Below are 16,128 nucleotides of genomic sequence, written 5' to 3'. Positions count from 1 at the left end.
TATTTCTCTTTCAGCATCTCAAAAATGGCATTAACTAGAATTTTTAAGGATTTTTATTTATATGTTTTTATGTTCTAAGTTGAAGAATGCGTTTATGAGGTTTTGTAGCTCTAGAAGTTAAGTGTAGTTACTCATGCACACATGTTTAAATCGTACAAAGGTAAACATTACAACATAAAACAATGCATTTTATCTTTTGTTTTCTTATGTTGCACTTCTCTTTTTGTATATATTTGTATCAAACTAGGCGATTGATACATGGTCTTATGTTTAATTTTCAATTGCCTATGTTAAAGACCACGTTAAAGGTTTTCAACTCTGCACTTAATTAAGTTGCTTATTAAGATATAGTAACTTTCATGACAAGGATACATTGACACGGAACGTTACAATAACAGTGTACTCGTGTCATTAAAGTTCTTCTCATATATAATTTAAAACTTATATAGAGTGTAGATTTCGTGTCTAGGGAAGTATAAATCTTCAATAAAGATCTTCAAATACACGAAGCTATGAAAAAAAAAAAATAACAAAGAGGAAAATTTCTATGAACATAAGGAGTCTTCTTCTTCCGAAGGGGTGCAGACGTGGCCATGTTGGTGAGTTCACCAACTAATCCGGATCCTCATCAGATCCTCTTTGTGAGAATCTTGGAAATCTGTTAATCGTGTTCGTTTATCATAAATCGTGTGATCAGAAATTATTTTAAATATTTTTATTTAAAATTAAATACAAACAGTACTTGACAAAAATTGATCACACAATGTACGAGAATATAAACGATTTACGGATCCCCACGCACCAAAAGTATCCGGAGAGGACCTGTTGGTTCACCAACATTTAAGTACCATATGGGTGACCAACTTATCTTCCTCACTTCTCACGACCACCAAACTGCTTTAATATGCTTCTTGTTTGCCCTTAAATAATTGGTCACCGACTCACCAAGTGCTTCATGCCCACATAACATAAGGTTTTGATTATTCCCAGACTCCACATTTCTAGCTGTGATGGCTCCAACCTCCATCCATCTATCAAGGAACAAGAAAAGAAATAAAGGCTTTATTCTCTACTTTTATTCATGCATTTCTTTACACTAATACACTTGAATTATGTAATCTTATAAATCATGAAAGAATTCACAAAACATGCAATCTTCAACAATCATCTTGCATTTCCTATAAAGCTCTTTTTTTTTATTTTCGTCCCTTGATTTTCTATTAAATTATTCAATTCAAAAATTAGGATAATATGACAATATGATGTGAAAATGAGATCGAAAATCACAAGAGAAAGTGACTTTCGCATACTCCTATCTCCCCATCCACACTCAAATTTGTCGTAAAAAATAATTTCCTCGCATTTCTTTTCACCTATCCTCGACTGTGATTTATTCAATCAAAAGGCTAAACTTAACAAGAACGTGCAAGAGGGAAAAAAAAAGCTGTGAAAATCCTCTGTTTCTATCATTTTGAACTGAATAACTTAAAAAACAATCGAGAAGCAAAAACAAGAGGATTGAGTGTAAAAAACACCGGGAGTATAACTTACTAACTCTATAATAGTAGCGCACAAGCGCTAAACAATTAATACGACGCTAACCACACATTCATACGTACTTTTATTATCAATTTTTTTTTCTCTCACAATTAACACTAACAAAGTTGCAGATGAAAACAAAATCCTCTGTCAAATGAGAAATAAATACCCATCAGAGACTACAACCGGTGTAAAACGCTACTGCACAGTTAATCCCTCACTATGATTACATTCATATTCAGCCTCCAATACCATTCAAAAAGAAAAAGCTATAAAATTGAGAAATTGGAGAACTCAGTTTCAAAATAAACGACACGAGGAAGGTTAGGAGCCGAAGAAGACAGCCTCTAGTAAATTCAGCATGCCGATACAACATCTAGTAATCCATGCCTCCCATGCCTCCTCCCATTGCAGGGGTTTCCTTCTCGTCCTTTGGAAGCTCGACGACAACTGCCTCGGTAGTGGTCATCAACGAGGAAACACTGCAACAGCGAGACAAGTTTCAGATCTTTGCTCTAAGAATGTCATTTAAAAAAAAAAACAAGGAAAATCACGAGGAGCTTCAAGGCTTTATATGGATTACCTTGCAGCATCCACCAAGGCGGTTCTAATGACTTTCAATGGATCGATGATCCCTGCCTTTATCATGTCAACATATTCACCTGAAAGGAGTAGAGAACGAATAAATCCTTCTACATATTTTACAGTACTAGACACAGGTGAAGCCACCAGTTATCATGTTTGTTCGATGGTTAAAAAGAACCAACCTTTAGCTGCATCATATCCAAGGTCAGGATTATCCTGCTCTAGTAGTTTGCCAACGACAACAGCCCCCTCGACTCCAGCATTAGAAGCGATTGTGGATACAGGCATCTAAAAGATAATGAAACCCAATGATAAGATTAAAATGTATATGATCCATTAGCAATTGATTACATAGCTTTGTGTATTTTTTTAATTGATAATCTGAAAGCATTTGGAATTCCTAATTTATGAAACTATTGAAGACTAGGTTGTCATTTCATATTTTCCCCTTACTTAAAAAGGACTTCTTGCTAGTCTGAGCATGACTAGCATGAAGCTTAAAGCTACACTAAGTTTATTTGAATTACAAAAAGACCCCAAGAGAATGAGAAATATACAAGATAACTGTTTTTTTATTGATACCTTTAGAGCATTCTGAATTATTTGAACACCGATCTTTTGATCAAAGTTCGCAGTCACCAGTTTGTCCAGCTCTTTTGAAGCATATAGAAGGGCGGCACCACCACCTGCATATTGCAAGCTATTAATTACCATAAGATAACACAATTCAAACAAGACGAGCCAAACGCATTTCTAGAAGACAACTTACCGGGTACAATTCCTTCCTCTACAGCAGCCTTGGTGGCGTTTAGAGCATCAGTTACTCTATCCTTCTTTTCACTAACTTCCGCTTCGCTAGCTCCACCAATCTACAGAGTAAATCTCTATCAGACTTGTTTTCAGTAGAAACAGTGATTAGAATAAGACGTTTTAGAAATTAGATCTGTCACCCTAGACTCTAGACCAATACAAGGGACAGAAAACAGTTGACAATTTTCAAAAGGAAAATTAACCTTTAAGACGGCAACACCACCAGAAAGCTTTGCAAGGCGCTCTTGTAACTTCTCTTTGTCATAATCAGAAGTGCTCAATTCAATTGATGATCTCAGCTGTCACAACAATCAAAGTCCACACATCACGTTAACAAACACAACGAAACACAAAACAGTTGTTTGACGAGATTAAACAAAGAGAAGTAGCAAAAAAACCTGTTCACATCTTTCTTCAATGGCTTTCTTGTCACCAGCCCCATCAAGAATGACTGTGTCATCTTTTGATACCGTAATCTACAATACCAAGACCATGCAAGTCATTAAACATTTCAACTTATTTAATGCACAAACTGAGACACCAAGATTAGGAACATATGCTAATACACAGTTGGAATATCTCACCCTTTTGCATGTTCCAAGTGTTTCTATTCCCACTTTTTCGATGTTCAGACCAAGCTCTTCAGTTATTACCTAAAAACCCAAAGAAAAAGAAAACAAAGTGGTTCACTTGACATCCTCCTAATAATGTGAACTTTTCGAGGAGAAGTGAAGAATACATATCAAGTTACCTGGGCTCCCGTAAGAACGGCTAGGTCCTGCAAATTTGCCTTCCTGTTTTCTCCAAATCCAGGGGCTTTAATTGCACAAACCTTCAAGCCATCAAAAGAATCATATCAGGACATATGAAGTCTATATAGACAATCAACACTTCTAATATCGGATGCATAATCAGCACATAATATAAAATACAAGCATCACCTTAATTCCAGCACGAAGCTTGTTTATAATGAGCGTTGCAAGTGCTTCACTTTCCACATCTTCAGCAACAATTACAAGAGGTCTTTGTTTCTGAGAACACACATCAAATCAGGCAACGCAATCATAGAAGCAATAGCACATTCACAAGATTCCAACAATACCACCAAAGAAACCCTTACCTGTAAGGCCAGCTCTAATATTTTCACTATAGAATTCAAATTTGAGAGTTTCTTCTCATGGATTAGGACGAGTGGATCTTCTAATTCCTGTAAAAATCAAAATGTCTAGTGAGTAAGCACAATGAAGCTGTTTTACAAAAGTGCGATAATTACCATGAAACTAGAACAGTGACAAATAATGATAAACTGCTTACACATTTTTGGTTCTTTGGATTGGTGATGAAGTAGGGGGATATGTAGCCCCTATCCAGCTTCATTCCTTCAACGACCTCCAATTCATTATATAGTGTTTTTCCATCCTGAAATAATTCAACAGGAAAACAAAATTAGAATCAGATTATGTAGAGAATGCGAAAGCTCCAATGTGCCACCACATACCATAATACAATACTACTCACAGAAAATTATAGGAAACAGGGAAAGATTCTAAGAAGGCAACTTACAGCTATGGTAATAACACCCTCTTTGCCAACTTTCTCCATAGCTTTAGCTATTAGCTCGCCAATTTCTCTCTCTCCGTTTGCTGATATTGTACCAACCTGTTCAAAGGAAAAGAATTCATATAAGCAACAAACTCATTACCATAAATTTAGACACTCATATTATTTCTCTCAATTCTCAAATTATAAAAAAGCAAACCTGAGCTATTTCTTCAGATGTGCTGATCATCCTAGCTCTACTCTTCAAGTTTGCAACAACAGAATCAACTGCCATTGAAATGCCTCGCCTTAGGTCCATAGCATTCATTCCAGCCGCCACTGACTTGCATCCTTCAGTAAATATAGCACGAGTAAGGACTGTAGCACAAGTGGTACCTGCAAACACAAATAACAACATTTGCATCACTATCTTCACAATCAACCAAGATTTTACAAACAGTTGTACATAAAATGTAAAGAACACTCACCATCTCCTGCTGCATCATTTGTCGCATTGGCAACCTGCTTTACAAGACTAGCACCAATGTTCTTCACTTTATCTTTGAACTCAATACTCTTTGCTACAGTGACACCATCCTTTGTCACTTTTGGGGCACCAAAGCTTTGTTCCAGAACAACATTGCGCCCCTATCAAAAATCAAGCATGACAACAACCATCATAATAAGTCAGATGGAATTGAAGACTGAGGGAACAATGAAACAAACTCAATTCACTACTTACAATTGCAGGAATTACCAAAATGAATAAACAAAATACGATATCCAACAAATCTCAGAGTTTATTAAACTACCCATAGATCATCAAGATTTAAACATATGAATATGAGAACTCAAAGCAAAATATTGCTACCAATATACAGATTATTGTTCCAAACCATAGCCAGAATGCAATCAACCAATATAAACAAATCAAGAATGAAAAAGTCACGTACTTTCGGCCCCATTGTGACTTTGACAGCATCAGCGAGCTCTTCTACACCCCTAAGCATCCCGGCCCGGGCTTCAACACCGAATCTGATTTCTTTCGCCGCATAGTTCCTTCTCGAAATCAATTTACTGCCAATCTGAACAGTAAGGAAAACAAAACCCCACATCAAAACACAATTAAGCAATAAAAAATCACAACTTCAAATAGATAAGGAAGAACAAGTACCTGTTGAGAACTGTTCCTAGCCAACCTGCAACCACAAAGCAATGAAAAATCAGAAAATGCGAGCGACCCAGATGAGAAAACAATCAAAGACGGTGACTTTTGGGGACAAGTTCGAATTTTGACAGAGGCAAGATGGGAGTACATACCTGGCTTTGGAGGCAAGGTTAGTGGCGAAGCGATACATGATTGATGAAGTTGCAGAGCACCTTAGAGAGAGAAAGAAGGTACGCAATCAGGAAAAGGCGAGGCGAGAGAGAGAGAGAGAGAGAGAAATGGGGAGAGAGCAGGAGAGTATAAAATGTGCAGCAGAGAAGGGTCTAGAAGCATTTGGTTAGGGTTTAGGGTTTTGGGGACCAGTTACTCTTGCTGAAAGCCACGGACCCTGGTGGGCCTTCTACGCAGGCCTGTTTACCTGAGTTTTCTTTTTCTTTTCAATTCATGATATTCATTTCTTTTAAGTATAATTTATGTGAATATTATACCTTGAAACTATTATTTAACGGTCACATACAATTCATACAAATATATATAAACTAGGAAACCAAATCTTACCGTTAAAATTATAATTGTATTAGATACATATAAGTATTGCAATCAAATCATCATTTAAATACTTTTTCAATATATAATGTGATAACAAAAGTCACTGGTCTTGTGATTAATGAGAATGCTCCTATAACACTCAGGTGAATCCAAGTTCACGTTTGGGCTAGGCATAAAATGCGAACGAAGCGTAGTTTTGTGGATCTCGCTTAACAGAGAAGACACCTCAATAGAATATGTATCTAGGATATGCGTAATTCAACAACATAATGGATTTCTTAACCCAATAAAACTAGATAAGGAATAATCTCGCACCAATGATATTACAATCCCTATTGTCGCGACCTAGGCCACAATATTTGATGTGGTTAAGAGGCTTCCCTAAAGGAGACTCTGAATAGTTGCCCACTATCACATCTCCTTAATTGGCTTAATGGGCGTTAATAGAGGCTCAAACCAACCAATTAATAATAGTTAGCTACTCGTGCCTCATAGAATCGTCTTCAAACTCATGTTTAATACTATATAAAGGAATGACCATCAACCAAGGAAAGATAATTGTTCATCTACCAATAAACTTAGAGCTTTCAAATTTATTTCATCCACTAAGTCTAACTTAGGCTTCCGAACTCACACCATACCAATGTAACAAGAACTAACTTGTCTTTATATTTCTTAATTGCATAATTATTAGAGTAATTTTACGCTTGCGTGAAGTTTGTTCACCACGTACTATTCATTCAGTTTTGATGTAAGTTCTTATTCTTCTTTATTTCTTCTGAGTTCTGGTACAAAATATCACACTTCTCTTTTCAAATTGTAAGACTTTTTTGTATGGCATAATATCTTAATTTATCAAGTTTCAACTGCCAATTAAATTGACTCGGTGTAAGCCTACGGGAATGTTGTTAGAGTTGCAAAATTAATACTTCAGTGCAATTATATTAGCAACAAAGAAATGAGAGTTTTAACGAAATACTCTTGGTACTGTTTACTTTTAACGAAAAATCACATTTTTACTATTCTCTTGTACTAATTACTACACCTTTATTTGTCCTTTTTTATTAAAATTTTTTTTTTTTTAATTTTTCATTAGTTTTTTTTAAAGAAAGAGAGCTCCCCTTCATTAAAGCTTGATTTGACATGCCGTATTAAACACTAGCTTGAAAATTCGTCGACTTTAAAAATCGTGAAGGTTTAAGTCCCTCTATTCCCAAAACCTCTAGTTGACTCTCTAATTATTTTATTTATTTTAATTTTATCATTTTGTTAGCAAATCAAGTCAAAATTCGTTTTATTTATCATTCATTATCTTCCCCTTTTTTAGCAATTTGAATGAAGAAAAAAAGGAGACAATGGCAAATCACACTTGTCCACCCCTTTCGGGCCTAAAGAGATTATCGAGAATTTCACTCTGTCCGTGGCCACAATCATCCAAACTCACCAGCTCAGAGTATCGAATCAGGGACCTCCCACAATTCGTTATATTTCTCATTAATTCTCATTCTACTCTTTTATGCCATTTCTATTAAACTAGCGTCAAATTATTTATGCTACTCCACTTCATTTATATAACTCACGCCGGATAGCTTATGCACTCCAAACCCTCGGTATTATAAGTCGGGTTGCTGGAATAAAACCTTGCTAGCTCTTTCTTCATCCCTCTCTCGTGGATTACTCCATAACCTTCCCTAGCCATCCTCTCAACCAATATTCCTCTCTCTCTCTCTCTCTCTCTCTCTCTCTCTCTCTCTCTCTCTCTCTCTCTCTCTCTCTCGATGAAGAAGGAATTGGGGTTTGGGGTGTGCGATTGTGTATGGTTGTTGGGAATGGGGATTGGGTGGTGGAATAAGTTGGACTTAGGGCTAATAGATGAAGAGGCCATCGACCTGCATTTGCATATGCTTATGACAAACATCCATGGCGGTAGCGGCTGCATCTGGATCAGAGGTGGTAGTTTCTAGTATTTTGCCTATCAATTCGACAGGCTCTAAAACCAAATTTGATTTTAAATAGTGGAACTTGGTGCCAATAAATGTTCTTCAATCTCTATTTTATGAAGTAGATGAACATCACAATCTTTGATTCCTTGTGCAACACAACTTTCATTAATAGGAGGAAGAAGTACAGACAAAAACAAGTCATGATGAACTGAGTTTTTTTTTTGTTTTTAAATTGAGAACAAGTCTGATCAATTCTGTTTAATTTGTTTATTCTCTTAAAAAATAGACATTATTTTTCTTTTACTGAAAAATCAAGTTTTTAATCTAATACTTCACCAAACGTATCATTAAATAATCGGTAGACATGTCAAGGGTTAGACTCATTTCAATGTAACAAAAAAAACAAAATTCATCAAGTTGAAGAATATTTGTTTTTAATCCGAGTGGTTTGAAGGAGTTGAAGTCCGTATTTCTTAGCACACAAGAATGTGATTCAAACTCAATTTCATAAGTTAGAACAGTTTAAATTTTAGAATATCGCATTGTAAAAGAAATATAAAAAAAAACAAATGGCCTTACATTCATATTGCAAGACCAGCCACAGCAACACACCAAAGGAACAAAATTAAGAAAGAGCAAAGCGTATGGATAAGTAAAACTTTCTCATATATATTGATTAATCAGCTGCTCTCAATTTTTAATCACACTTAAACAACAATGATTTCAAGAACTACTTGATGGTGAGAGGGTTACATTTAAGTACATGACCTTTTTTCCCTTCTTAATACTAATGAATCCTTGAAATAATTAATTCAAACATGGAGATTAACCTTATGGAAGATGGAAACTAGCTTAGCAGGGGTTAATGGTTTCTCTTGGTAATCATCTAAGCCTGCCTCTATAAATTCTTTCGTGTCTTCACTGAGAGACGAATGCGACGAAACACCTGCAATCGTACTTCGAATTCCCATCGCACGCAGCATCCTCGTTGCCTATAATTCAAAAGCAAAAACAAAACAAAACAAAAAAAATCAGTAACATTAACAGGTAAATTTAGAATAAACTTTCCAGGATTTTATGTCTTTATTTACATGAAAAAAAGAGAAGAAATTTACCTCAATGCCATTCATGACAGGCATGTCCATGTCCATGAGAATAAGGTCAAAATGTTTCCCTGAGCAGTGGACATCAATGGCTTCTTTCCCGTTCCCTACAACCTGGTTTTCTATGCCAAAGTTTTCCAGTAGTTTGTGGTGAATTCTTTGGTTGACTATGCTATCGTCTACAACAAGCGCCATCATCTTCGTGGTTGCGTTTTTGCTCTTCAACATTTTCGTTCTTTCAAACTTATGCTTTCCAACAGTTTGTGGTGAATTCTTTGGTTTCCTGTATAACACAGCAGCAGACAGTGTTAAAAATCTGCTTTAATTAATAGCTTAATATACGAAATCAAAAAAGAAATTTGTGTATATATAGAAATGAAAGCAGGCTTGCCTTCGAGATTTCCCTAGCAAAAGGAACCAAAACAAAAGACCAATATTTTCAGCATTAATATGCACGAGAGTGGTTAATCTTAGGAGGTCAGATACAATTTGGAGCCTTGAAATCTTTAAATTATTTCCTATCATGAGTTCTTTCACAGATGTAATTCAGTAATTGTATGCTATTAATAATTATTTTTCACCTTGAAAAAATTGGTTGAAACTGCATTCTTGTTTATTACAAGTAGTATCACCACACTAGGGGGGGAAGGGGGTTGGGTGTGGGAAAGGAAAATTTAAACTTGGACGCAGTAAATTAAAAAAGAACGCCCTATCAACCAGGGCAATCCGCCACAAGACTTTACGTTGTTTTCTAAGTCAAGCGCTAATTAAGCCAAAGAAAAGCCCGAAAAAATTGTCTTAAGACAAGGATTTAGTAGGTACCTTAAGATAAAGCTGAGATTTCTGCAAGTGATGTAAGAATGGTGAGACTTCTGCTATGATTGTGAGGCAGAAGATAAAGCAAAAAGCTGGTTTTTTCTACTGTTGTTCCATGCGGCAATTTCAATCTTTTTATAAAAAAAAACGGCAGCAGAAACTGGAGAAAAAGGATCCTCTACTAAAAACCAAAAAAAAAAAAAGGGGGAAAAAGGATGAAAGTGGCCATGTGGGGATACAGAGTATCACTTGGATTTAGTTGAAAATCTCAAAAATCTAAAATGGTGATTCTTTCCTTAATTGTTGATATGCATAAATCAGACGCTTCTACCTTCTTTCAGGACATCTTTGCATCATTTGAATTATGTGGATGACAGCAAGGTAAAAAGAAAGACGATAGTTGTATACTTATTGGAGCTGTGAGTTAGGTCGGTTGATAAGTTTAAATCTTAGTACTGTTCGTTCTCTTACACTCAAGTTCGAATCTTCATCTTCATAAATTAGATCATAATGATTTAGATTTTAGAATATCTCGCCTTGTAGCATTTAATAGCCCCAAATTTGCTTTTCGTATAATTTAGGAAACCAAATCAGGAAGTACAAAAATATTACCATTGCCATGTGATCCAACACGGCATTCAACTTTCATACTTTGAAATTTTACCTTTTTTGGTTTTCACTTCTTTAGGAATCATATCAGCTTCTCGACTGGAAAATGAGTCTGAAAAGCCATTGTCAATATATATTCGTAATCAAGAATATCGTTTCTTAAGCTGCAGGTTTATTATGAGATCTATTTTCTTTTCTTACAACAAGATTCGAATTCAAGACTTATCGTTTTTTACCAATTGTTCCTAGTACACCAACTAGCTTTTAGTTTAATTGTATTTCTCCACCTACTTTTAAACAAATTGTTTTACGTGATATAGATAACGTATCATTTTACGTTACACTTCAAAACATTTAGGGTAAATACAAATTAAGTGTGAGTGAAACATGTGATGCGTTTACCCTTTGAATGTAAGTGAAACACGTGACGCATAATGTAAGTAGAACACGTGACCAATGTGTTTACTACATAATAACGCTCTGAGTGTGAGTGAAATGCATGATGTATTTACACTCCGTGTGCAAGTGCAACACATAATAAGTCATGTAGATAGCAACGTTATAAGTATAAAAGAAATTCGTAGGGGCATACATTTTCTATATTCCTAGTAAAAATAGTAGTGCTAGTAGTTTCTCATCTTTGCTGTTTTGGTTGACAAACTTTGCAAAAAGACATGCACAACTCTGCCTGATCATTATGTGACATAAATGGTGATGGTTATGTGTCACTCTAATTGGACTAAGGGCTGGTTTGGTATTGTTGTGCTTTGAAAAAAAGCTGCTTCTGTTGTGCTGTGAAAATAAGCAGCTATGAAATAAAGCAGCAAAGTGTTTGGTAAACTTTTTTGTAAAAGTGCTTTTGCAAAAAAAAAAGCAATATTATAGTGTTTAGTAAACTTTTATGTAAAACAGATGTGAAAAAAGCCAGTTTTTCAAAGCTGGGTTTTGCAGCTTCTTGTTTTTGGCTTTTTTCACCCAAAACTGTGAAAAAAAACTGAAGCTGAATATTTACCAAACACAAAAACAGCTCCCAGCTTTTTTTGATACCAGCTTTTTTCAGAATCACCTCAGTACCAAACCAGACCTAAATATCTATTGATGCCATAAACCATTTGTTGTTTGGCATGAAAAAAATTAAAAGAAAAAAAGCGCTCACAACTCCACCAGGTCATTAGGCGTCTGAAAATGAAAAGAAAAAAAAAAAACTGACACACCCTTGATCAATGATGAGAAATTTTTTCTATTACCAGTTTATATGCAATCACCGATAAGAGAAAACAAAATGCGTAATCGTATACAATCAATGATAGACTAAAAAATCTCGTGTATTCAGCGATAGAGACGCACCACATGGGGGCTTAAAAAGGAAAGAAATAGACTATTCATTCTATAGGCACAAAATACACTCAACAAAAATATTTTTGGAGATTTTGACGTGATTGTGTGAAAGTCTAGTAGATGAAGTTATGTTTTTTAATGATGGTCCCAAATATGATTCTAAAATGTCGATACACAGTTGTGCCCTTAGCATTTTCAACTTTTCACCACCAATATATACATGCTTGGATCATATCTATTGTTGTTTTGGTGTTGTAGGCACACTGGTAGAGTGAGTTTCTTGTGTATTTCATTTAAGAGGCCAACATACAATTTTGGCACTCTTTGTGTGTTTATATCTAAAGGGCAATCTCACATCAGATAATATAAAAATAATTCCGTGGATTGTTATGAATCTAGAGACCAAATAATAGTTTTCATGTTGTGATTATCCTTGTTGCTTTAAAGAGGCCAACATTGTCAAGTTTTGTCAAGATTTCCTCGGTCTTTATTTTTCATGGGCAAATTTTGTCAGTATTTCATAGACGGACAGTGGTGAATTTATGATTCGAACCTTGTGGGGTCTCTGTGTTAGAGGTCTAAGTTTTTTTAGATAGAAATAGAGAACAAAGGGCACAAAAAAAAAAAAAAAAAAGTTTATTCACTGAGGTATTTCGCGAACACTTGATGGGCTTGTTGTCGTCACCTAAACTAAGTTGCACACGTGTCAAACAATATTACACATATGCTGAAGCAATTTGATAAGTGTTTTGTCCATGTAACCTGCAAGAGGCATACTATCAAACATACAAAAAGAATCTTCAGAGGACTTCACATATACTTTTCTCAGACTCTGAGTGATCTTGAGCCCACCTTGGTCCCAATGTGCATCTGCCACTATTGATGGATTTGCCACCTACTAATCAACACTGATACTGACGTAAAATTACATTTATTAATCTCGCGCTAGTTACATGTATGGCATTCTATCACAAAAAAATACAGCGTTATTAGTATCGAAACCGTTCATTATATATCATATTTCCTATTAACAAGTTTTGGACGCATACATTTTTTTACATTATTCAACAAATTATTTCACACCAAACGCAAGGGTTCAGAGAATAGAAGAATAAAATAAAAATACTTGTACATAGTATGGAGAACTTCTTCTTAAGATATTATTTATCACATCCCGGTCCCGGACGGATCACTTCCCGGACCCGCTCCACCACCGTAGCACGATATTGTCTGCTTTGGGCTTACCATTCCTTCACGGTTTTGTTTTTGGGAACTCACGAGCAACTTCCCAGTGGGTCACCCATTATGGGATTGCTCTCGCGCGCTACTTGCTTAACTTCGGAGTTCCCATGGAACCCGAAGCCAGTGAGCTCCCAAAATGCCTCGTGCTAGGTAGGGATGGGAATATATATATAAGGATCACTTCCCTGGGCGATGTGGGATGTCACATTATTAGTACCGCTATATATATATATATATATATATATATATATTATTAACTTTAAGAAATTTCGCGGAGGACTGCCATTGACGACCCAGAATAATAAGCTCATCGAACTAAAAACCCGAAAGGGAAGGTCAAGTAAAATTTAGACGTCCAACAACATGTTAAATCATAATAGCACGTTAAACATCATAACATAAGAACCAAGGAGGTTGAAAAGAGGATTAATCTTTCCTCATGAACTCAATTACACATACCTAGTAATAATTAAGATCTAGTTAAGAAAATATATCCCTTCCAAGTCCAAATTAACGAGAAACGCGTTCATTCATGGAGATTCCTTTGTAGGGTTCTTCGGTTTTGGATGGTGGTTGTGTAATGCAAATTAGGCCACAGGTACATTACTGATAACAACATCCTCGAGGAGAAGAGGATTAAGAAGGTGGGGATAAACCAGTAGATTAAATGTAGTCCTGAGATTGTGCCGTGGCCGGGTTTCATCACTTTGATCAGTGACCAGACGTATATCCCCACGAGTGAAGCGCTCAAGATCGAGATGAATAAGGTGTAGGGATGACGAAGAAGATCGTTTTGAATAGTCCTGTGACAAACTTCATGCTTATTCCTGTGGGAAAACTGTTGAGTATTTCTCTGAGAAACGACATGTTCAATGAGTAGTATGAGTTTGGTCGAGGATTTATTTCTTTTAATTTTTTTCAAGAACTCAAACTCAATAGTACTTTGTGACATCCCACATCGCCCAGGGGAGTGATCCTTATATGTATATTCTCATCCCTACCTAGCACGAGGCCTTTTGGGAGCTCACTGGCTTCGGGTTCCATGGGAACTCCGAAGTTAAGTGAGTAGCGTGCGAGAGCATTCCCAGAATGGGTGACCCATCGGGAAGTTCTCGTGTGAGTTCCCAGAAACAAAACCGTGAGGGCGTGCTGGGGCCCAAAGCGGACAATATCGTGCTACGGTGGAGTCGGGCCCGGGAAGTGGTCCCGCCCGGGCCGGGATATGACAATTTGGTATCAGAGCCTAACCCTGATCTCGTGTGTGCTGACGAGGACGTCGGGCCCCTAAGGGGGGTGGATTGTGACATCCCACATCGCCCAGGGGAGTGATCCTTTTATGTATATTCTCATCTCTACCTAGCACGAGGCCTTTTGGGAGCTCACTGGCTTCGGGTTCCATGGGAACTCCGAAGTTAAGCGAGTAGCGTGCGAGAGCATTCCCAGGATGGGTGACCCATCAGGAAGTTCTCGTGTGAGTTCCCAGAAACAAAACCGTAAGGGCGTGCTGGGGGCCCAAAGTGGACAATATCGTGCTACGGTGGAGTCGGGCCCGAGAAGTGATCCCGCCTGGGCCGGGATGTGACAACTTTGTAGATTTGGTAAGAGAAAACTATGAAAATATATAGGCTCACACAAAACCCTAATTTATAAAAGAGAACTAATAAAACGTCCTTACAAAAATGTCCTTAAGCAACTTTTCTATTATTAAGGATTTTACCCTCGTGAAGTGCAACTCCCTTCATTGTTTAGTACAAAAATGTCCTTAACAATAAAGAAAGTGTCCTTAGTAATTACAAAAAAAAAAAAAAAAAAAAAAAAAAAAGGTAATGCTAGGGTGGCCAAATTTCTAAATCAAATGATGTGGATGTTGATTAATGTGGTTATTTTCTGTTCATGACATACCATTTGGTTTGCAATTTTAGTTTAAAATTTTGATTTCCCTAGTATTATTCATAAAGAAATGTGCTCTAAATGATTAAAAAAAAAAAAAAAATTGCCTAAGAATTTTTGAATAAAAAAAGGTTTTAAGAAAAACATTTTATTAATTTTCTAAATTTATAATGATTCCTTGTGCATTAAGGAACTTGTACTTCCTCAAATCCAAAACCAAACCCTAATTATCTCGCCATGCAATCTCTTCCCCTTTATAAGGATTTAAAGATTCTTTTCCTTCCGACAAATATTTTAATATATTATATTATGTTTTTAATTTGCACTCTAAAAATCTCATTTTATACCCTCATAAGTGTATTTTTCTTTCTAATTATAAAAAATTTAGGGTGCAAAGTGAGATTTTTGGAGTCCCAATATCGACTCACTCTAATTAAAGAACAGAACCAAAATGGTATAATATGTCAAATAGATATATCGCTTTCCCTTTCTTTCCCCACAAGCCATCGCAGAGGCGCAGAAAAAACCACTAGGGGGTGCTTTATTCATGTGAAAAAGAGACGTAGGGAGTACGTAGCACCGTTGCCCAATTACAATCATCCAAAAGAGCATCCTGAATAATATTAGGCGCTCGCTCTTCAAACCACTCCAAACACACTTCATTAGTTAAACTGCTGCTGCCAGTTAGAGCTGTTATTAGCACTTCGAAAAAATCATGATACACCGCATCCCAAATGTGTGAAACATAAGACCCGAACATGGGAAATGTAAAAAATGTAAACAAAATCATGGAGAAATACAATACGACTTTTTTGGAGTGTCGGTAACAACACCCGACCAACACATAGAATGGCCAAACAGAGAACAAGATGGACGAGCTCATTACGTAATTGAATGGTAATTCCAAAACCTTTGCTTTTTATATATAAACGATGTTTGGGAAATTTTGATTACAATGTCCGCTGCAACACTAATGGCTTCCCACAAAATGCACTCT

At 36.3% G+C, this 16,128-nt stretch overlaps 2 protein-coding genes across 2 annotated transcripts; both read right to left on the bottom strand.

The window, feature by feature from the left end:
* Window positions 1-1,598: 1,598 nt before the first annotated feature.
* LOC137725158 (chaperonin CPN60-2, mitochondrial-like) lies at window positions 1,599-5,951 on the bottom strand. The gene is made up of 18 exons (XM_068463750.1): window positions 5,794-5,951; window positions 5,648-5,672; window positions 5,427-5,558; window positions 4,962-5,121; window positions 4,694-4,869; window positions 4,498-4,593; window positions 4,249-4,353; window positions 4,055-4,141; window positions 3,876-3,965; window positions 3,686-3,766; window positions 3,519-3,587; window positions 3,333-3,410; window positions 3,138-3,233; window positions 2,894-2,993; window positions 2,707-2,810; window positions 2,307-2,412; window positions 2,123-2,201; window positions 1,599-2,021 (listed from the first exon to the last, which is right to left on the bottom strand). Exons 1-18 carry the CDS (start codon window positions 5,829-5,831, stop codon window positions 1,916-1,918), a joined length of 1,728 nt encoding a protein of 575 aa, XP_068319851.1. The 5' UTR covers window positions 5,832-5,951; the 3' UTR covers window positions 1,599-1,915.
* Window positions 5,952-8,782: 2,831 nt separating this feature from the next.
* On the bottom strand, window positions 8,783-10,230 carry LOC137726984 (two-component response regulator 24-like). Its single transcript, XM_068465934.1, has 3 exons — window positions 10,059-10,230; window positions 9,249-9,519; window positions 8,783-9,125 (listed from the first exon to the last, which is right to left on the bottom strand). The coding sequence occupies exons 2-3, from the start codon at window positions 9,462-9,464 to the stop codon at window positions 8,946-8,948; spliced, it is 396 nt and encodes a 131-aa protein (XP_068322035.1). The 5' UTR covers window positions 9,465-9,519; window positions 10,059-10,230; the 3' UTR covers window positions 8,783-8,945.
* Between the last annotated feature and the right edge of the window lie 5,898 nt (window positions 10,231-16,128).

The sequence above is a fragment of the Pyrus communis genome, chromosome 2, assembly GCF_963583255.1.
Source record: "Pyrus communis chromosome 2, drPyrComm1.1, whole genome shotgun sequence".
Taxonomy (NCBI): domain Eukaryota; kingdom Viridiplantae; phylum Streptophyta; class Magnoliopsida; order Rosales; family Rosaceae; genus Pyrus; species Pyrus communis.
This window is presented reverse-complemented; position numbering and strand designations above follow the sequence as displayed.